Below are 22,337 nucleotides of genomic sequence, written 5' to 3'. Positions count from 1 at the left end.
ACGATGCGTCGACTGTTTATTTATTTCCAGAGCTGCTGCCTGACCCGCTGAGTACCTCCGGCATTTTGTCTTTGTTGTTTATGAATTCCAGCATCTGCAGACTTTCTCGTGTTTACATTTCTCAATCACTTGCCTTCGTTTGCTGTTTGGGACTGGGGATTTGGGCTGATTGAATTATTTTCTTTCGCTGAGGAGTATTGAAGCTGGTTTACTTTGTACAATGATCCCACAAAACGGCAGGATGAAGGCAACCCAGGCCTAAGAGTAAAACCTTCTTACTCCAGGCTGCCGCACAAACCAGTGCAATCAGAATGCTGGATTGTCGGTGAAACATTATACCAGGGTCCTAAATACTCTCTAGGGTGGCAGGGTAGAGGCACGTCGCTGCCAAAGGAGGTGTAAGGCGCTCCTTCCCTCCGCCGGCCTGCAGGTCACCCTTGGCAAGGTGCAGCACCTGCTTAGGCCCAAGGATCAGGGTCACGTGAAGCCATGGGAGAAGGCCGTATGAGCAGCTGGTGCACATCACAAGTCCTGGTTATGTGACCACTGACGCCAGGTGGACAATCTCTGAAGAGTATCTATAACGGCTGGGGTCACCCGTCTTGTAAAGGCACTGCCCAGAAGAATGCGAGGGCAAACCACTTCTGTGAAAAAATTTGCCAAGAACAACCATGGTCATGGTCATGCCCACGGCACATAATGAACAAAAAATATATTCTCTCAAGTGGATGTAAAAATTCTGTGGCAGTTTTGAAGATTAGGAGACTTGTCTCTGCTGTTCTGGTCAAATTTACCTCTCCATTGGTCATTATCGCATCGCTCTTTGTGGGAGCTTCCTGTATATGAATGGTCTTTCATCCATTCGCACTTCAGAAATATTTCTGTCACTCTGAGGTGCCTTGGGGCATCCCGATATTGGGAAAGGCAATACGGAAATAGAACACTCTCTGTTTAACTTGCTGCAACACCTGCAGGCTATCTACTGGGCAGCAACCTTGGGGACCTAGCCATGGTTGGCCTGATCTCATAAGGACACAGAAGTGGAATAAACTTAGTAATGTGGAAATTTTTTTGGGCATTTTGAATGATCCATTTTTCAGATGGTGACAAGAGGGCGTACGAGAGTGAGATTAATCAGCTGGTTGAGTGGTGTAGCAGCAAAAACCTTGCATTCAATGTCAGTAAGACTGAAGAACTGATTGGGGACTTCAGAAAGGGTAAGATGAGGGAAAACACGGTAGTCCTTATAGAGGGATCAGAAGTGGAAAGAGCGAGAAATTTCGAGTTCCTGGGTATCAATATCTCTGAGGATCTATCCTGGGCCCAACATATTGATGCAGTTGCAAAGAAGGCTGTATTTTATTTGGAGTTTGAGGAGATCTGGTTTGTCACCAAAAACATTTGCAATGTCTACAGATGTACTGCAGAGAGCATTCTAACCGACTGCATCTCCGTCTGGAAATGGGGGCTTGGTGGGGGGGTGGGGGGGGGCTGCACAGGATCGAAATCAGCTGCGAAGATTTGTAAACTCATTCGGCTCCATCACGGGCACTGGCCTCCGTGGTATCCAAGACATCTTCAAGGAGCAGCGCTTCAAAAAGGCAGTGTCCACCATTCAGGACCCCCCCACCCCACCCAGGACATGCCCTCTTCTCACTGCTACCATCAGGAGGGAGGTACAGGAGCCTGAAGGCGCAAACTCAGCAATTCAGGAACAGTTTCTTCCCCTCTGCCATCTGATATCTGAATGGTCATTGAACCCATGAACACCTTTTTTATTTCTATTTTTGCGCTACTTGTTGAATTTACTATTATATATATATATAAACATACGTAGTTCCTGTAATTCATATTTATCATGTTTTTTTTATCATGTATTGCATTATACTGCTGCTGCAAAGTTAACAAATTTCACGACATAGCCCAGTGGGAGTGAACCTGATTCTGACCTGGACGGGAAGTATTGACCTGTTGAAGTCGTCATATGCAGCCGTCCGTTCCCACCGTATATCCAGTTATGGTCATGCTCTTAATTGAATTCTGGTATGAGCCAATGGGAACAGTCATAAATGGCTGCGAATCTGGGCTGATGCACTGTTTTCTGTCCCTGGGGATCACTCAGGCCAGAGGGGCATCTTGTCCATTATCCCACTCGCCCCTGCTGGCACAGACTCTGGGATCAAGCTTGGAATTTATCTGCATGGCACATCGGCCCGTGACTTGGCCGGTGAGTCTGCGGCGAGGCAAAATTGTTTCTCTCGCAAGGTCTTGCGAGTCTTCCGATCTTCAAACGGAGGTGGCCACAGAGTCTCTGAATGATTATTATTCAAAAGCGTATAAATACTTGAGAAACAAGGGGCTGAAAGTCTCTGCTGGTTGTGGGTTAAAGGGTTTGTAGACCACTTGGGGTTAAATAGGTTTGCTGTCAGATCAGTCATAATCTTACTGAGTGGGGATCAGGCTCGAGGGAATGAGGGGCCTGCTCATGCTCTTAATTGAATCCTTGCACGAGCCAATGGGAACAATCATAAATACAGAGAGAGAAAAACATAAAGGACACTCTCCTTAAAAGATCTAAACCTGAAGTAACTTAAATAGCCACAGCTCTTGTAATATTCCCAGCCTTCTCAATGAGAAAGCCAGTTTGTTTTCGAGGTTATCCAAATAATTATCCGGACTTGGTGTAAGTCATATATTTGAAATTTTTAACAGCTTAGTTAAGTCGTGCCAATTTAAGTGCTGGAGGGTTGCGGTTTTGTGGGGAGTTTAGAATGGTCTACCCCGAGACGTAGCAGCTTGATTATTGCCCTTTCCTCTTGCTGAAGATAATTTATTCCTTGTCTGCGATTCCTTGGGATGTTGTGGATTATTCTCACATTCTATTCTGGCAGTATTTAGATAATATGAAAGGAAATTAAAATATGGCTGGAAATAAAGGAGGAAAGCATTAGTGTTGCTGTGGTGCCTGTCAGAACCTCAGTAAATCTTGAAGTACTGTGCGTTGATGTGCACTGTGTCTAATAATATAGAAAACACAGCTCAGTGTGGATATAAAAGGCATAATTTGCATTGTTTTAGTGTTGCCATATGTATCAAGGTACAGTGAAAAGCTCGGCCTGAATTCCATTTATACCAATCAGATCATTACACAGTCCATTGAGCTGGAATAAGGTAAAACAATAAAAATGCATAATTAGGTCTTGAAAGCTACCGAGCAAATTCCAGTGCAGGTGAACGATAAAATGGAAAATCATTGCCAGGTGGAAAGACTCACAGTCTGATCTCTTGAGTCTGATATCAATGGGATGGAAGCTGTCCTTGAGTCTGGTGGAACGGACTTCTAAGGCTTTTGTGTCTTTGATTGAGGTAGAGTGTGGAGTTGGCTCTTCTGGGCCAGCAGTCCCTGATTTAACCCTAATCATGGGTCAATTTGTAATGACCAATTAACCTACGGTTGGACTGTGGGAAACACACGCGGTCACAGACTACCAACTTAGGTACCGATACTACCAACTCCTTACAGGCAGTGACGGGAATTGAACCCGGGTCACCTGTACTGTAAACTGTGGTGCTAACCGCTATGCCACTATACCTGGTGGGAGAGGGGAGAAGAGAAAATGACCAGGGTGAGGTACTTGATTACGTTGGCTGTTTTACCGAGCCAGCGAGAAGTGTAGACTGAGTCCATGGAGGGGAGGCAGGTTCCTGTGAAGCGCTGGGCTGTGTACACAACTTTGGAGTTTCCTGTAGTCATGGACAGGCCCATTATAGATCCAGACAGAATGTTTTCTGTGGTGCATCAATAAAAATCGGTAAGTTTCAACAGGAACATGCCAAATTTCTTCTTGAGGAAGTGCAGATGCCGGAGACCTTTCTTGGCCGTGACATCAACATGGTTAGACTATAACGTAGATGTGGTTGAACCATAAACCTGCTTTAGAGACGTCGATGGAGTGATGAGTATTGATCAGGTCACGGTGAAGAGAAAACTTGCCGACTTTTATTCCAAATAAAGCAGTGGGATCTTCTGTGCTCGCCCAAAATGATAGTTGGAAACTTGGCTTAGCTTCCTTGTTGCTCTGTTAAGTGCTCCCTTAGCTCCTGAGTCATAAGTTTGTCCGATCAAGCGTGGAATATAAAAGCAAGGATGTGATGCTGAAGCTTTGGAAAGCACTGGTGAGGTTTCACTTGGAGTATTGAGAGCAGTTTTGGGTCTCTCATTTAAGAAAGGATGTGCTTACGTTGAAGAGTGTTCGCAGGAGGGTCACGAGGACGATTCCAGGAATGTCAGGGCAATCATATATGAAGGCTCTGGGCCTGTGCTTGCTAGAGTTTAGAAGAATGGGGGGGGGGGGAATCTTGTTGGAGCCTCTCAAATGCTGTAAAGCACAGATAGAGTGGATGTGAAGAGGATGTTTCCTTTGGTGAGGGAGTCTAGGACCTGAGGGCACAGGCTCAGAATAGAGGAATGTCCATTTAGAACGGAGATGAGGAGGAATTTCTTCAGCCAGAGGGTGGTGAGTCTGTGGGATTGGCTGCGGAGGCCAGTTAAGTGGGTGCGTTTAAGGCAGAGGTTGGTAGGTTCTTGATAAGTCTTGATAAGTGAAAGTTTATGGGGAGAGGGCAGGAGAACGGGGTTGAGAGGGAAATGGATCAGCCATGATGAAATAGCGAAGCAGACTCAATGGGCCGAATGGCCTAATTCTGCTCCTATGTCTTATAGCCTTATGGTCTCGCAGAAGAGAAACACCGCATTACCCAGCTTGATGCCCCAGTGTGGTACTGAGGGAGTGTTCGCCTCTCAGGGGAGCTCCCTGTTGGATCATTTGCTAATCTGCAGGCTCTCTAATGTTCTTAACTGGATGTAAAAGATCTGTTTTCACTATTTTTAAGTCTTACCCCTAGTGCTCTGGCCGGTATTTCTCTCAGTCAACAGGATATCAGGCCATTCCTTCAGCGCTGTGAGAGAGCTTGTTCTCTGTAAATTGCCTGCTGTACCCCTGCTACAACAGCAGCTGTACTGTGAAGGTACTTAGTTGGCTCTAAACCATTTCTGGATGCCTGGAGATCAGGAATGGCATTCTGGAAATGCACATCTATCCTCCTTATTCGAACTCGGTGCAGGCAGGGAACCTGATGAAGAGAAACGACCTAAAAAGGAAATCCAGCAAGAGTTCTGGATGATTTCCTGCAGAATATTGAAATGCACCCAAGCTCAAATTCCAGTTGTGATGGAAACATTCTGAACATCTTGAAAAATCCTTGGACCGTCTCCTCTGTGAGTGAACGCCGGGATCAAGTTCCCGGTCGTCTGCAGAGCGTAGCTCTCGTTTATCCCAAGCCAATCAGCCTTTCGAGGTTTGCTTCAAGCATTTTCATTCAGTCCGCTTGCGGTGAATGCCAGTGACTCCTCTCGCACATCTGTAAGGAGGCAAAGGAGGTGTGTGGACTTGTGAGTGGAAGAGCTGGGCATTTAACAAAAAGACATTGTGAAAGTAAAGTCAGATATTTCACATCCCACTGCTGTCATTGACACCAGATCTACAGGTAGTAAGGAACCTAAATAAGTGTAACTGTTGCACTGGTTCATCTATGTAAACATTGGGTGGCGGGTTGGAGATACGTCTCTACCAAAGGAGATGTAAGGTGCTCCTTCCCTCCACCGGCCTGCAGGTCACTCTTGGGCAAGGTGTAGCACCAGCTTAGCCCCCAGATCAGGATCACATGACCGGGGAGCAGGTGGTGGATGGTCATATGAGCAGCCGGTGCATATCACAAGTTCTGGTTATGCGACCACTGACGACAATCTCTGAAGAGTATCGATAATGGCTGGGGTCACCCATCTTGTAAAGTCGTTGCCCAGAAGAAGGCAATGGCAAATCACTTCTGTGGAGAAATTTGCCAGAATAATCATTGTCATGGAGAGACCATGATCGCCCATGTCGTATGACATGGCACATAATGATGATGTCATATGACATGGCACATAATGATGATGATGACAATGATGTAAACAATGACTCTCTGTCTGTGCTGATCTCAAGTTGGAGCATTGTATTTGACCTTCAGAACCACAGTAGATGAGGAGGAAAGTCCCATTTCTAGTTCCCATTGGAATTCTGATATGTCAGTCCGCAAGTTCTCCTACTGCCATGATGAGGCCATACTCAAGTTGGAGGAGCAACACCTCATTCCATCTGGGTAGCCTCAAACCTGACAGCATGAACATTGATTTTTCTAATGTCCATTACTTTCAAACCTCTCTCCTTTCTTTTTCCATTCCCCATTCTGACTCCTCTCTTAACCTTCTCATCATCTCCCTTTTGTGCTCCTAATCCTTCCCATTCTCCCATTGTCCAATCTCCTGTCCTATCAGATTCTTTCTTCTTCAGTCCTTTACCCTTATCCACCTTTCACCTCCTAGCTTTTCACTTCAACCTCCCTTCCCCCATCCACCCACCTTCTCCCCTTCTTGGCTTCATCTATCACCTGCCATCTTGTGTTCCATCTTCTTATATTGGCTTCTGCCCCCTTCCTTTCCAGTCCCGAAGGGTCTGTGCCCGAAATGTTGACTGTTTATCCTCCTCTATAGATGCTGAGTTCCTCCAGCATCTTGTGTGTGTTTCCAGCCTTGGCTGCTTTTTTTTGTGTGTGAATTGGATGGCCATGAACTTGAACACAAATCTCGAGTGTTCAAGGGCCACAGCACACTTGAGATGAGATGAGTGGAAGGCTGATGAATCCGATGAAAACTCACCATAGGGGCACATTCCACAAGGCAGAAAAGCCAATGAGAAAAGGTATTCAAAATAATCAGGAGCTCTGATCGAACAGAAAAGAAGATAGCTTTTCCACTTCCAGGAGGACCACTGACTGACCAAAGATCACAGTTTAAGATTAATTAGCAGGATTAGCAGAGCAGAGAATAGCTGTAGTTGGTCCAGTCAAAGGTGATGACAGGATCAGCATATCGGAGAGAGATTGAAAATCTGGCTGAGTGGTGCCATGACGACAACCTCTTGCTCAATGTCAGCAAGCTGATTCTTAACGTCAGGAGGAAACCGGAGGTCCACGAGCCAGTCCCTCATTGTGGGATCAGAAGTGGAGAGGGTCAGCAGATATAGGCTCTTCAGAGTTATCATTTCAGCAGACCTGTCCTGGGCCCAGCACATAAGCGCAATCACGAAGAAAGCACAACAGTGTCTCTACTTCCTTAGGAGTCTGCGGAGATTCAGCATGGCATCTAAAACTTTGACAAACTTCTATAGGTGTGCAGTGGAGAGAGAATTGACTGGCTGCATCACAGCCTGGTATGGAAGCACCAATGGAAATTCCTGCAAGAAGTAGTGGATACGTCCCGGTTCATCACGGGTAAAGCCCTCCCCACCGTTGAGCACATCTACGCGGAAACGCTGTTGCAGGAAAGCAGCGTCCATCCAGGACACCCACCATCCAGGCCACGCTCTCTTCTCACTGCTGCCATCAGGGAGAAGTTACAGGAGCCTCAGGACCCACATCACCAGGTTCAGGAACAGTTATTACCCCTCAACCATCAGGCTCTTGAACCAGAAGGGAAAACTTCACTCAACATCACTTGCCCCATCATTGAACTGTTCCCACAACCAAATTACTCATTTCCAAGAATGCGTCATCTCTATTCTCAATATTTATTGCTTATTTATTTATTATTATTACTTTTTTTGTATTTGCACAGTTTGATGTCCTATCAGCGTTTGCACATTGTATTTTTCTCCGTATTGTTGGGTGCAGTCTTTCACTAAGTCTATTGTATTTCTTGTAGTTACTGTGAAGGCGAGCAAGAAAATGAATCTCAGGGTGGTATATGGTGACATATATGTACTCCGAGGTTTCAAAGGTACATTTAATGTCAGAGAAATATATACAATATACATCCTGAAATGCTTTTTCTTCACAACCATCCACGAAAAACAGAGGAGTGCCCCCCAAAGAATGAATGACAGTTAAATGTTTGAACCCCAAAGACCCCCCCAGCTCCCCTCCCTCCCGTGTGTAAGCGGCAGCAAGCAACGATCCCCCTCCCCCACCAGCAAAAAAAAATCGGCACCCGCCGCCGAGCACTCGAGCGTGCAGCAACGCAACAGCAAAGACAGACCTTACTCGTTCACCCGGTATTCGACACACCACAGGCTCTCTCCCCAACAAGGGAGAAAGCGGTGTCTCTGTTTTACTTCGATAGTAAATCCACTTTGAACGTTGCAAAGTGTGTAGAGCTCTGGAAGATTCAAAGGGAATCTCTGAAATGGTTTTCAGGTTAGTATTTGAAAAGAAAAGTCGCAGGACTCTGCGGAAGAGCATGGGCTCGGACCTTGTGGATTTTGCACGATGGCCCATATGCATTCCGACATTTTAGAACTGTGTGTTCTAGACACCCCTCCCCCTCTGCACCACCCCTGCCATCAGGGTAATTAGAAGAGATGGAATGAAAACATATCCTATCAGTGTTTGCTGGCTCCCTTGACTGGAAATTTGAGTCACATTTACAGTAGATTACATGCAGAGCCATCTGGCAAAAAAAGAATAAATTCCTGACAATGCTGTCTCTTTATTCTGTTGCAGCCTATTTTAATTATATGATATCCTTCAACTATATATTGCAAGCCACAGACACAGTTTTGACCCAGCCAGTACTTAACGTACATCTGAAGGGAATTTTGCTAATGCCTAATGGGATTTAAGTAACATTGCCTAAGCTCTCTGTACAACATATCTATTTTTTTGCCTTCTGAGTGATTTAAGGCAGTGGGTTACAGGGAACAACTTTACTGCGCTCCCAGTCTGTGGGAAAGAAAGTGCGTTTTAAGTTTTAACATAAACATTATGAGTCAGTGATGGAGTGTTGGCTGTGTTACCCAGCTGTGCATTCCTGCTTCATCCTAGGTCAGAACACGCTGTCCTTACTCTGTAACTTTATTTGGATGTTTGCTCACCTCTTATTTATTTCTACTTAAGCTTCATAAAAACAAATGATTCAGTAAACCGAGTTGATTCTCCTTGTTGAAAAGACTCCGGCCCACTGAAAGTAGATTTGTAAGCTTGACTCAGTGTCTGAGTACAGTAGTCTAGACAGGCAGATGCCCTAATAACCAATAATAGTGCAGATGCTAATCATGGGAGTGGAGGTGTTTAATAGATGAGTCAGATACCCATCCATGGTCTTGAGAACTTGTCTACGTGGTCGCAAACATCACCAGGAAACGTTGGAGATGGGTTGGGCACGTGATGAGAAGAAAGGCCAACTCCATCACCAAGACAGCACTCCGTTGGACCCCTGAAGGAGACTTGGGAGACCGAAGACAACTTGGTGCCAAACCGTAGAGGCAGACCTAAATCGCACCTGGGGCACAGTGGAGGAGATGGCCAAGGACAGACAGAAGCAGGAGAAAATCCGCAGACTCTGGAAATCCAAGCAACACACACAAAATGCTGGAGGAACTCAGCAGGCCAGGTAGCATCTGTGGGAAAAAGTACAGTCGGCAAAACCCTTCGGCAGGACCGATAGAGATGGGGGACATTCATTGCTGCCCCAAACGCCAGTGCAACAGGCAGTAACTACTGACGTCCATTGTCTTGAGAACTTGTCTACATTGTTGTTCATCCTGATGATTGAGAGATTAGTCTACGATGGTATTCATCCCAATGTTGGGCACAGTTACCGGGGAATTTGTCTAGACCAGGGGCGGAAGGTCCCCTCTGTTAATGGTAGCGGTCCATGGCATTATAATGTTCGGGAACCCCTGGTCTAGACTGATGTCAATCTCAATGCCTCCAGAAGTAAGCGAGACCGGTATCCACCCTGTAGGGCTTTCAAGTTTATTGCCTGTCAACTGTATACGGCCAAACGAAACAATGTTCCATTGGACAAAGGTACATGACACAGTACATATAACTCATTCACGTAACACAGCTGTAATATTACCACTAGTAAATTACCAAATAATAAGGTACTTTTGCGACAAAGTTAAAGTTTAAAGTAAATTTATTATCAGAGTACGCATGCAAGTTAAAAAGCAAGAGGAATAACGCTTCTGGCGCTTTGTGCATGATGAGACTCGGGTGGTGACAGGGAGTTCAGTAGTCTCACGGCCTTGGGGGAACAAGCTGTTCCCCATCATAATAGTTCTTGCTCTAATGGTATGGTTCCTCCTGCCTGATGGTGTGGGCGTTGGGGTGGGGGGTCAAGGAGATTTTTTGATGGATGACAATGATCATTGACAACGCTAAGGGCCAAACATATGCAGCTCTCCTGATAAATCTGTAAATATGTTGAACTGTCAGAAGACGGTGGGGGTGCTTTAGTAAATGACAATAGCAGAATTCCTTATTCTGGGTCAAGGATCTCTTTTTAGTTTGAAAGTTTATCCTGGCACAAGCGAGGGATAAATCTGCAGATGCCGCAGGCCTGAAGCAGCACAGACAAAATGCTGGGGGAGCTCGGCGGGCCAGGCAGCACCCGTGGAAAAGGGTAAACAGTCAACGTTTCTGGGCCAGTCTCTTCTTCAGAACCGAGAAGGAAGGCAAGGGTGGGGGGGGGGGGGGGGGGGGCGGAAGGTGCCTGGATAAAAATGTGGGGGGCGGGGAGGGGAAGGAGGATAACTGAAGGGTGATGGGTGAAGCCAGGCGGGTGGGAAAGGTCAAGGGCTGGAGAAGAAGGAATCCAATAGGAGAGGAGAAAGGGAAGGAGGAGGGGCACCAGAGGGAACTAATAGGCAGGTGAGAAGAAGTAAAACGTCAGAGTGGGGAATGGGGGGAGTTTTGTTCCTGGGAAGTTAAATTCATTGTATATTTTGTCACATTGTGGAGATGGTGATCCTACAAAGATTCAATCCTATCCCATTGCCTGAACTGAAGTCTTCATTATGACTGCCTCAAAGCATTAGAAGGGAACAATTTTATTACAAAGGATTTCAAGCCACTGGCAATGGTCCCAGAAGTAGGGGTGTTATGTGTTTTAGAGAAGCAATCAAAAGCCATTTTTATTTAGCAATAATTGACTGGCCAGTCGCACATTAAGGACCTTCAGGCAGTCTAATAGCGTATAGAGGGCCAACGTGCCGGCCCACTGACCATCTGCTATTTTATTGGACAATTATGGGATAATGAGCAATTCCCGTGGAATGTTGCCCACATGCAAAGGAAGCTGTCAGAAAGCCCACCTGCTCCCCTTTTTTGCATTCTGTGAACTAATTCAGCCTTCAACAGTGTCAACCTGCCCCACAGGCGTCATGAAATTGGATTTAACCCTCTTATAAAATGAGAAAAAGACCGGGGCGCCACTTTCCTGGAGTCTGCCAGATATACTTTGGCCAGACGATTGTCAATCACAATGCTAATTACTCGGAGGCATCTCACTCTCAGTGAGGTGAAGGGAACTTCGACTGTTTATTCACTTCCATAGATGCTGCCTGGCCTGCTGAGTTCCTCCAGCGTTTTGTGTGTGTTGTCTCATTCTAAACTGTAATGGTATGGAGGGTAAAATGTGTTATGTTATGTTCCGTTCAAGCGACAGTTCATTTCAACCACCAGACATTCCTTCCTCTTCTGCCCTTTACCTTCATACCACCTTGCATCTCCCAGATTACTTCCTTCCCCTTCCCCACCCACCTACGTTCCCCCTCACCCTGCTTTACCTAACTCCTTCCCTCACACCCCCACCCCCCCCCCCAACCTTCTTAATGTGGCTTCTTGCCCTTTCCTTTCCAGTCCAGATAAAAGGTCTCGGCCCAAATGTTTATTCCCTTCCATAGATATTGCCTGACACGTCAAGTTTGTGTGTGTAACTGTCAACTCTTTTGTCTTATGAAGTTTATTCACCAGCAAAACACTGAATCAGATCTTCATAAATTATTTACAGTCCCAAATTCAAATACGATATCACCATCTATGACACATTCGAGACCCTGAGGGGCCTTCTGTTCTTGGAAATCTCCCCTGCACCCATAGAGACCACGTGCTTCTTGTCCAGGGACGCTGCAAGAGGGGCAGGCAAAACTGGCTTCGTCAGAGCCCTTGACTGCCCACAACATGGATCTGGGAAGTCTATGATAAACACAGGAGATTCTGAGGTTGCTGGAAATCCAGAAAAACACACACAAGATGATGGAGGAACGCTATTGAGAGATGCTGCCTGACCTGATGAGCTCCTCTGGCATTTTATGCCTGTTTCCCTGGACCATGGGAAGTTCCTTTAATGGTATTGCAGTATCAAAACAGGGAATATTAGGAAGTGTGCAACACGACTCAGTTGGCGGGGTGGAGGTACGTCTCCACCAAAGGAGGTGTAAACGCTCCTTCCCTCCGCTAGCCTGCAGGCCACTCTTGGGCAAGGGGTAGCACCTGCTTAGCCCCCCGATCAGGGTCACGTGAAGCCACGGGAACAGGTGGCGGATGGTCGTATGAGCAGCTGGTGCAAATTTCAAGTCCTGGTTATGTGACCACTGACACCAGGCAGAAAATCTCTGAAGAGTATCGATAATGGCCCGGGTCACCCATTTTGTAACGACACTGCCCAGAAGAAGGCAATGGCAGACCACTTCTGCAGAAAAAAAATTTGCCGAAGTCAGTCATGGTCATGAGACCATAATCGCCCACATCATACAACACGGCACATAATGATGATGTCATATGACATGGCACATAATGATGATGGCGACAACAGGGATATGGATGGTTACTAGGCTGTTACTGGAAATAGCTCCAGGGCTTTGTCCAAAATTACATGGCAGATTCAGTTGAACTTTTTTTTGCTTTCCTTGTGCACTGCCAGAAATGTGTAAAATGAGCTTGGTAACAACATGGTAAGTTAGTGCCAAGCTTTGAAGAACAATAATTGGGCGCCCAGCCAGGGCTCTTGTTATCACTCAGATTGAACACCAAACTCCCAAATGGTCTGAGCTGCAATAGCTAACTGATACGCTGCCGGGTATCGGGTTCAACCACATACAGGCAATCGAAGACAGAAAATTGGTGTCTCAGCCTGCATTCAGTGATTTTGAATGTTTGACACAAAGTGGTCCAATTATATTTTCACCTTAGGTGAAATCTCCCTCTGCAACTGAATTCACTTTTAGTTTAGTTGTAGCTCAATCTACACTTAGTGGTTATTTTATTAGATACCTCCTGTACCTACTACAATGGCCATCGAGTGTACGTTCATGGTCTTCTGCTGCTGCTTGTCCGTGCAGGTCGTGTCTTCAGAGATGCTCTTCTGCACTCCGCTGTTGTAATGTGGAGTTACTGTCATTTGAACTAGTCTGGTTATTCTCCTCTGCCCTCTCTCATTTACACAAACTACCACTCACCTACTGTTTTTTATGCTTTTCTCACCATTCTCTATAAAGTCTAGAGACTGTTGAGTGTGAAAATCCCAGGAGATCGGAAGTTTCTGAAATACTCAAACCACCCAATCTGGCACCAGCAATCATTCCACAGTCAATGCCACTTTAGATCACATTTCTTCCCCATTCTGAAAAACTGAAACTCCTGACCATGTCTGCATGCTTTCCCATGTTGAGTTGCTGTCACACGATTGGCTGATTTAGATATTTACATTAACAGCAGATGTACAGGTGTACCTGATAAAGGGGCCAAAGAGTGTATATCCTTAGCATTCAATCTTTCTGTTTGACATATCTAAGATCGTATTAATATCATCATCATCATCATTGCATGCTATGTCATATGATATGGGCGATCATGGTCTTCCATCTGAGAAGTTGAAAAGTCCAAAACTTCTGCCTGTCCATCCTTTGATGTTACTCACAAATGTCATGCACTGTCGATATTCCCTTCCACCAATTTTTCCGGTTACTGTAAGAGGTTTGGGATTTCCTCAGCACATGTCCCAGAAGTCCCAGTGGCCATTTCTGACTGATGATATCAGCTCTCTTCTCTGTCCAGCTTTTCGCACCACTTCCTCGTTTGTTACTCCGTTAATATAAGGGATTAAAATCATGGGGGTGGGGGAAGGGGAAGGGGTGGTCACTTATGCTAACAGTGTGATGGAGTATTTCTGGCTTCCGCAACAAATTAGCCCTCTCCCCCATCTTTCCTGCCACATTTCCCCGTGCTGTGAAATAGGAGCCAAGCAAATGCAAGTGTTAAATCCTGTGACTTCTCTCTTGGATTTCAGATGTATCGCACATCGAGACAGACCCAGGACCTCGCAACGTTAACCGATCTGGAAGGATCAGGGTCGGATGACGAAGATGAAGGATTTTACTCTGGCTCCGGGGGTTCGGGATGTAAGTTGCAACTGTTTAGCGTGTTCTCCATAATGAATCTGTAGAATATCGATTACCATTTCTAATAAGAAACAACTCAAAGTGATCTAACGTGCCTTGGAAAACCAATAAGCAAACACATGTTGATTACAAATGGCATTCCCTCTGTTGAATTGTATTGATCATTGAAACTTTTGCTCTTGTTCCCGATCTGTTTATCTTATTTATTTTTTGATTTACTGGTCCTTTGAGCAGCACCATCCCAGCAAACCCCAATGGCATTGATTTAACCCTAAGCTAATCACGGGACAATTTACAATGACCAATTCACCCACCCGGTACGTCTTTGGACTCGGGCACCCGCGCAGGTGATGGGCGTAGGCAGTTTAAATGGCTTGGCACGGACTAGATGGGCTGAAGGGCCTGTTTCTGGGCTGTACTTTTCTATGACTCTATGAAGTTCAGACTCCTTACAGAGGGTGCTGGGAATGAACTCTGAACTCCAATGCCCTGAGCTGTAATAGAGTCGCGCTAATTGCTAAGCGCCAATGAAGGGTGACCTGTAGTGAAGGGTCTTGGTCTGACATGTTCACTGTTTAGTTCTTTCCATAGATTCTGCCTGTCCTACTGAGTTCCTCCAGTATTTTGCGTGTGTTAAGCTGAGCTTCAGCTCCGGAGATTTGGGTTCGATTCTGACATTGGGTGCTGTCTGTGCGGATGACACCCTGACCTATTCAATCTGGCCCGGCAACTAAATCGTACAAACTTCAGGTCATTCCTTGCTCTCAGGTGCAGTCCCCCACTTTGTTCTTCATTGAAAGCATTTTCATTTGTTGAATGCCAGTCTCAGTCTTTAGTCTTCCACCCTCCCTTCTAGCAGCCCCCAGAGGATCTCCTACCAGAGATTATTGGATAGTCATGTTGATAATAGTCATTGTACAACCCCATCATCCACACCTACCCCTTCACCCACCTTCCTTTCCCAGGTTACTGGGGAGATGGTGCTAAGAATAACAAAATAGGACAGGAATGCATGAACTCTGACCAAAAATGTTATTTCAGGAACGTAGAATTTAATATTATAATATTGGTGTAATTTTCATTACATTCATGACTTTGGTGAGTAAATTAAGGAGATTTAGAATATTGGAGAGCCAGTGGAAGTGTTTTTGGGTGAAGAACATCCTTTCACAGTTAGCCCGGCTGGGAATAGTAAAAACATCAGCCCACAAGAGACTCTGCAGATGCTGGAAATCTCGAGCAACACACACCAAATGCAAGTCAAGCAGTGTCTGTGAAATGGAATAAACGGTCGACGTTGCAGGCCGAGACCCTTCGTCGGGACTGGAAAGGAGGGAGAAAGGAGCCAGAATAAGAAGACGGGGGGGGCGGGGGAAGGAATGCAAGCTGGCAGGTGATAGGCGACACCACAGTAAGAGGGAAGGTGGGTGGGTGGGAGAGGTGGGGCGAAGAAAGAAGATGGGAGGTGATAGGTGGAAGAGGTAAAGGGATGAAGAAGGAATCTGATTGGTGAGGGCAGTGGACCATAGAAGGAAGGAAGGAGGAGGGGCACCAGGGGGAGGTGATAGATAGATAGTTGCTTTATTGAACCCAAAGGAAACTGCAGTGTCACAGTAGCATTACACATGCACAGATATACAAATATAGAAATATTAGAAGAGAAGTAAGAAAGATTAAAAAATAAGTTACCTCAAACACTCTAGCAAGAGGGGGTCATCACTTCCCTGGCTATAGGTTGACTCATTATAAAGCCTAATGGCCGAGGCTAAGAATGCCCTCGGATAGCGCTCTTTGGAGTAGTGCAGTTGTCTTTGTCTATTACCAAAACTGCTCCTCTGTTCAGATGAGCAGGTGAAGGAAAAAGAAGGGGTAACCAAACAACACAAACAAAACGCTGGAGGAACTCGGCAGGCCAGGCAGCACCTATGGGTGAAAGTACAGGCGACGCTTTGGGCCGAGACCCTTCAGCAGTCCTTCTGAAGGGTCTCGGCCCAAAACGTCGACTGTTTATTCACTTCCATAGATGCTGCCTGGCCTGCTGCATTCCACCAGCACTTTTGTGTGTGTTGCTTGGATTTCCAGCATCTGCAAATTTTCTCTTGTTTGTGAAGGGCGACCAGAATGAGGAATGGGAAAGAGGGAACATCAGCCACCTGCCTGCCCTGACATCTCACTAAGGAGAAAAAATTTGTTTGTAAGTTGATAACAATGGACATTCGTGTGTCGCTTGCTAGTTATACACACCTAAGTCATTGTGGGTGAATGAGCACTGGTGTATATATCTAGTGTTTGCACACTTGTTTAACACCAGTAACCAAAGATGAATTTCTCTCTCAACTGAGTACCTTTGTATAATTTTCATAATTAACCTTTCCATTATTAATGTGAATGAAATTGGACAAAAACTCAGGAAGTGAAATAAAGACTCAGCAGATTAGCCAGCATCTGTGGAGAGAAATGCCAAGTGAAAGTTTTTGGCTCATCAGAGCTGGTCACATCTCGTTCTTGTTCCGCATACCTTTTCTGATAAAATGTCATTGATTGAGATGTAGATTGGTTTCCTCTGCATAGACGCTGTCCAACTGTTGAGTATTTCTAGAACTTCCCTCTTTTTATTACAGATCCTCAGCCCCTGCAGTATTTAGCTCTTGGAAATGAAATTGAGGCAACTCTGAGTCGAAATTGGCCCCGTTGACTTTGTAATGAGGAATGCCTGTAGCGCAATCGAGGCACAAGAGACTGCAGAGTCCGGAATCTAGAACAAGAAGCAATCTGCTGAAGGAACTCAGCAGGCCGAGCAGCATCTATGGGGAAAGAAATTGGCATTTCAGGTTGAAGTCCTGCATCAGGAGCTTTGGACCCCAAACCTTGATGACTCCTTCCCCTCGCACAGATCGTGCTCAATCCACAGAGCTCCTCCAGCAGGTTGATTGTTACTCCACGTGAGCACAATACCCTTCCTTGTCTTTTCCCAAAACATTGTGCCTGAACCCTGCTGATGCACTTCCCACTTCCATGTTCCCCAATCCCATACTTCTGACCAGAAGGGCAAAGCCAACCTTACTGGCCTGATGTATCTTGGGAGTCCAGTGGTGTGGACTAGGTGGCATCAGAGTCGCTGGCAGTGCAGTGAAGAGAGCCCGCCCCAAACTTCTCTGATAGTTTTGGCCACTGGCACCATCCTGCCCTACTTGGCCAACTGCTAAAGCTGTCATTGATGCTTAATTAATCCCGTAGTTACGTGGGTTGAAGTGGGGCCAAATGCCAATCCACTGGATTTTTTTTCTTTTCAGGCACTTATCTTGGATTTGATTGTCTTTCCCTTTTTGTTTGGAGTTACAGTTTGGGTAGCACGTACTTCATCCAGCCGGTGGTGTGATGGCGTCCACAATGAGCTTCGAGGCGAGAGGTCGTGGGTTCGAAGCTGGCCGGCTCCTTGCACGCTTTCCATCTGTGCTGGGTTGAGTGTCAAGCTGGCAACCCAGCCTCGTAAAGAACAGACAAAAGTACTAAAGAAACGACAAAGTTTCTGCCCGATGCGGACAAAAAAAATGTACTTCATACCCTGTTCTGCCAATCAGGTCTCCCTCCTGATTCTGTTACCCATTGACTTAAATCTGTGTTCTACCACTGGGAACCGTAGTCCTGACGAAGGGTCTCACCCCGAAATGTTGACAGTTTATTCCTCTCCATAGATGCCGCCTGACCTGCTGAGTTCCTCCAGCATTCTGTGTGTGAGTGTGTGTTACTTTAGATTTCCAGCAACTGCAGAACCTGTTGTGTTCACCTCTCCTTCACCACGCCAACGCAAGTTTGGTTCTGATCTCCTTCTCAACATTCTCTGGTCCAAGTAGAACAAGCCCAGATTCTACAGCCTTTCACCCATGACAAAAGACCCTCATCCGTGCCAACGTTCACACTTAACTCTTTTGCATCGATCTCCAGGCACTTGGCACACTTTCGAATGGACAGTGCTCGGAGTTCCAGTACCCCAGTGGAACTTTTGAGGCCCGCTCCAGATCCCAGAGCCTCAAAATCTGTGCTTCCAATCCCGAGCAGCGCTGAAGGAGTGCCAGGCTGTAAGAGGTCCCATTTCTTGGAAGAAACACGCTCATATGATTTAAATCAGAGCAAGTGAATGAATCATCCTCAGTCCAATATACAACTCTCAATTAAAAGTGCTCGAAAAATGGTTTGTCGCAATCCTCTCACGTAGCAGTTTGTGGGAGTTTGCTGGGTACATATCATACATTAAAGTTCAATGTTTGAAGTAAATTTATTATCAAAGTATATATATGTCACCATGTACAACACTGAGATTCATTTTCTTGTGGGCATACTCAGTAATTCCGTAATAGAATAATAACCATAACAGAATCAATGAAAAACCACACCAATTTGGATGTTTAACCTGTTAAACTAGTCTTCAATAACTAGAAGTGTGGAAGTCATGAACAGTGTTTTAGAAATGGGAGTTCTTTCTCTTTATGTATGTGAATCATTTATCAGTGTGTGCAGTTAAGAAGGAATTGGGGTGGAGATACGTCTCTACCAAAGGAGATGTAAGGCTCTCCTTACCTCCACTAGCTGGTGGGTCACCCTTGGGCAAGGCGTAGCACATTCCTAGCAACTCCCCCTCCCCTTCCCAATCAAGGTTATGTGAAACCATGGGAGCAGGTGGTGGATGATCGAATGAGCAGCCGGTGCATATCGCACTTTCTGGTTATGCGACCACAGACTCCAGGTAGACAATCTCTGAAAAGTATTGATAATGGCTGGGGTCACCCGTCTTGTAAAGGCACTGCCCAGAAGAAGGCAATGGCAAATCACTTCTGTGGAAAAATTTGCCAAGAACAATCATGGTCATGGAAAGACCATGATCGCCGACATCATATGACATAATGCATGATGATGATGTAATACGACATGCCACGTAATGAACGAAAGCCTGGTTAAGATTTCCATTTCATTGCTCAGCTGTCTGTGTCTTCAATATTCTATCTGTTGGTTAACTTTGTGTAATCTGTGTGTAATTCCCTTTGGGATCAATAAAGTATCTATCTATCTATCAATCTAGCTATCTCTCTATCTATATCCATGTATGTATCTATTTATCTATCTATCTGTTTTTCTATCTGTCTATCTCTGTGTCTGTCTATCTGTCAATCTATTTATCTATCTATGTATCTATCTATCTATCTATCTATCTATCTATCTATCTATCTATCTGATAGATAGATAGATAGATAGATAGATACTTTATTCATCCCCATGGGGAAATTCAACTTTTTTTCCAATGTCCCATACACTTGTTGTAGCAAAACTAATTACATACAACACTTAACTCAGTAAAAAAGATATGATATGCATCTAAATCACCATCTCAAAAAGCATTAATAATAGCTTTAAAAAGTTCTTAAGTCCTGGCGGTAGAATTGTAAAGCCTAATGGCATTGGGGAGTATTGACCTCTTCATCCTGTCTGAGGAGCATTGCATCGATAGTAACCTGTCGCTGAAACTGCTTCTCTGTCTCTGGATGGTGCTATGTAGAGGATGTTCAGAGTTATCCATAATTGACCGTAGCCTACTCAGCGCCCTTCGCTCAGCTACCGATGTTAAACTCTCCAGTACTTTGCCCATGACAGAGCCCGCCTTCCTTACCAGCTTATTAAGACATGAGGCGTCCCTCTTCTTAATGCTTCCTCCCCAACAGGCCACCACAAAGAAGAGGGCACTCTCCACAACTGACCTATAGAACATCTTCAGCATCTCACTACAGACATTGAATGACGCCAACCTTCTTAGGAAGTACATTCGACTCTGTGCCTTCCTGCACAAGGCATCTGTGTTGGCAGTCCAGTCTAGCTTCTCGTCTAACTGTACTCCCAGATACTTGTAGGTCTTAACCTGCTCCACACATTCTCCATTAATGATCACTGGCTCCATATGAGGCCTAGATCTCCTAAAGTCCACCACCATCTCCTTGGTCTTGGTGATATTGAGACGCAGGTAGTTTGAGTTGCACCATATCACAAAGTCCTGTATCAGTTTCCTATACTCCTCCTCCTGTCCATTCCTGACACACCCCACTATGGCCGTGTCATCAGCGAACTTCTACACATGGCAGGACTCTGAGTTATATTGGAAGTCTGATGTGTACAGGGTGAACAGGACCGGAGAGAGTACGGTTCCCTGCGGCGCTCCTGTGCTGCTGACCACCGTGTCAGACCTACAGTCTCCCAACCGCACATACTGAGGTCTATCTGTCAAGTAGTCCACTATCCAATCCACCATGTGAGAGTCTACTCCCATCTCCGTTAGTTTGTGCCTTAAGATCTTGGGCTGGATGGTCTATCTATCTATCTGTTTTTCTATCTGTCTATCTCTATGTGTCTGTCTATCTGTCAATCTATTTATCTATCTATCTGTCTATCTATAAATCTGTTTGTCTATCTATCTGTTTATCTATCTATCTGTCTGTCTATCTCTCTGTCTATCTATCTATCTATCTATCTGTTTTTCTATCTGTCTATCTCTATGTGTCTGTCTATCTGTCAATCTATTTATCTATCTATCTATAAATCTGTTTATCTGTCTATCTGTTTATCTATCTATCTGTCTATCTTTCTGTCTATCTGTCTGTCTATCTATCTGTCTGTCTGTCTGTCTGTCTGTCTATCTATCTATCTATCTATCTATCTATCTATCTATCTATCTATCTGCCTGTCTATGTTTATCTATCTATCTATCTGTCTCTGTCTATCTGTTTATCTATCTATCTGTCCATCTATCTATCTATCTATCTATCTATCTATCTATCTATCTATCTATCTATCTATCTATCTATCTATCTATCTATCTGTCTGTCTGTCTGTTTATCTGTCTATCTATCTGTTTATCTGTCTATCTCTCTGTCTATCTATCTGTCTGTCTGTCTATCTATCTACCTATCTATCTATCTATCTATCTATTTATCTATCTATCTATCTATCTATCTATCTATCTGTTTTTCTATCTGTCTATCTCTGTGTCTGTCTATCTCTATGTGTCTGTCTATCTATCTACCTATCTATCTATCTATCTATTTATCTATCTATCTATCTATCTATCTATCTATCTATCTATCTATCTATCTATCTATCTATCTGTTTTTCTATCTGTCTATCTCTGTGTCTGTCTATCTGTCAATCTATTTATCTATCTGTCTATCTATAAATCTGTTTATCTATATATCTGTCTGTCTGTCTGTCTGTCTGTCTGTCTGTCTGTCTGTCTGTCTGTCTATCTATCTGTCTATCTATCTGTTTATCTATCTATCTATCTGTCTGTCTGTCTATCTGTTTATCTATCTGTTTATCTGTGTATCTGTTTATCTATCTATCTATCTATCTATCTATCTATCTGTCTGTCTGTCTGTCTATCTGTTTATCTATCTGTTTATCTGTCTATCTGTTTATCTATCTATCTATCTATCTATCTATCTGTCTGTCTGTCTATCTGTTTATCTATCTGTCTATCTGTTTATCTGTTTATCTATCTATCTGTCCATCTATCTATCTATCTATCTATCTATCTGTCTATCTAACTGACAGGAAGAGGAGAGCATCATTATGGTTTCAGTGTTCATACGGCAAGAGGTTTCTTGTTTGTAGCACATTATGAACAATCTGATTGAATTGAATGAGCTGTGCATGTAATCTGAAATATCCAAGCGTCTGAGGAGTCTTTCACTGGTATTTGTTATGGTGCCGGGATGTGAGGGGGGCAGTGGCTGGCTGATGTCATTTACAGACTGTCTGTAAAACCTGTTTCTCAACAGCCGTTCTGACACCTTTGCAAAAATATCACCACAGGCTTAGTCTTCAAACTCAGTGTCATCTTGTGTGTATACCCAATTGACCTACGAAGAGTAGATTATATAGAGGAGCAATTTCTCTTTAACGAGGTCCTTAGCTCCAAGTTGCAATTGTTCTATAATGAGCTTTATTTTACATTTTGAGTTTTCATTGGTGAAAGGTTAATCTATCCTTTGGCAGTGTAATTGTCCCTGGTCT

At 44.7% G+C, this 22,337-nt stretch overlaps 1 protein-coding gene across 2 annotated transcripts in view; it reads left to right on the top strand.

Annotated features, from left to right (window-relative positions):
- The window catches only part of LOC140715929 (uncharacterized), a 288,549-nt gene that overhangs the window by 244,796 nt on the left and 21,416 nt on the right, over positions 1–22,337 (top strand). For both annotated transcript variants that reach the window (XM_073028484.1, XM_073028483.1), the window contains exon 2: positions 14,171–14,282. In XM_073028484.1, the coding sequence (XP_072884585.1) occupies positions 14,171–14,282 (112 nt within the window). The remainder of the gene's footprint in view (positions 1–14,170; positions 14,283–22,337) is intronic.

The sequence above is a fragment of the Hemitrygon akajei genome, chromosome 24, assembly GCF_048418815.1.
Source record: "Hemitrygon akajei chromosome 24, sHemAka1.3, whole genome shotgun sequence".
In the NCBI taxonomy this organism is placed as follows: Eukaryota; Metazoa; Chordata; class Chondrichthyes; order Myliobatiformes; family Dasyatidae; genus Hemitrygon; species Hemitrygon akajei.
The sequence above is the reverse complement of the archived record's forward strand: the minus strand, read 5'-3'. Positions and strand labels throughout refer to the sequence as shown.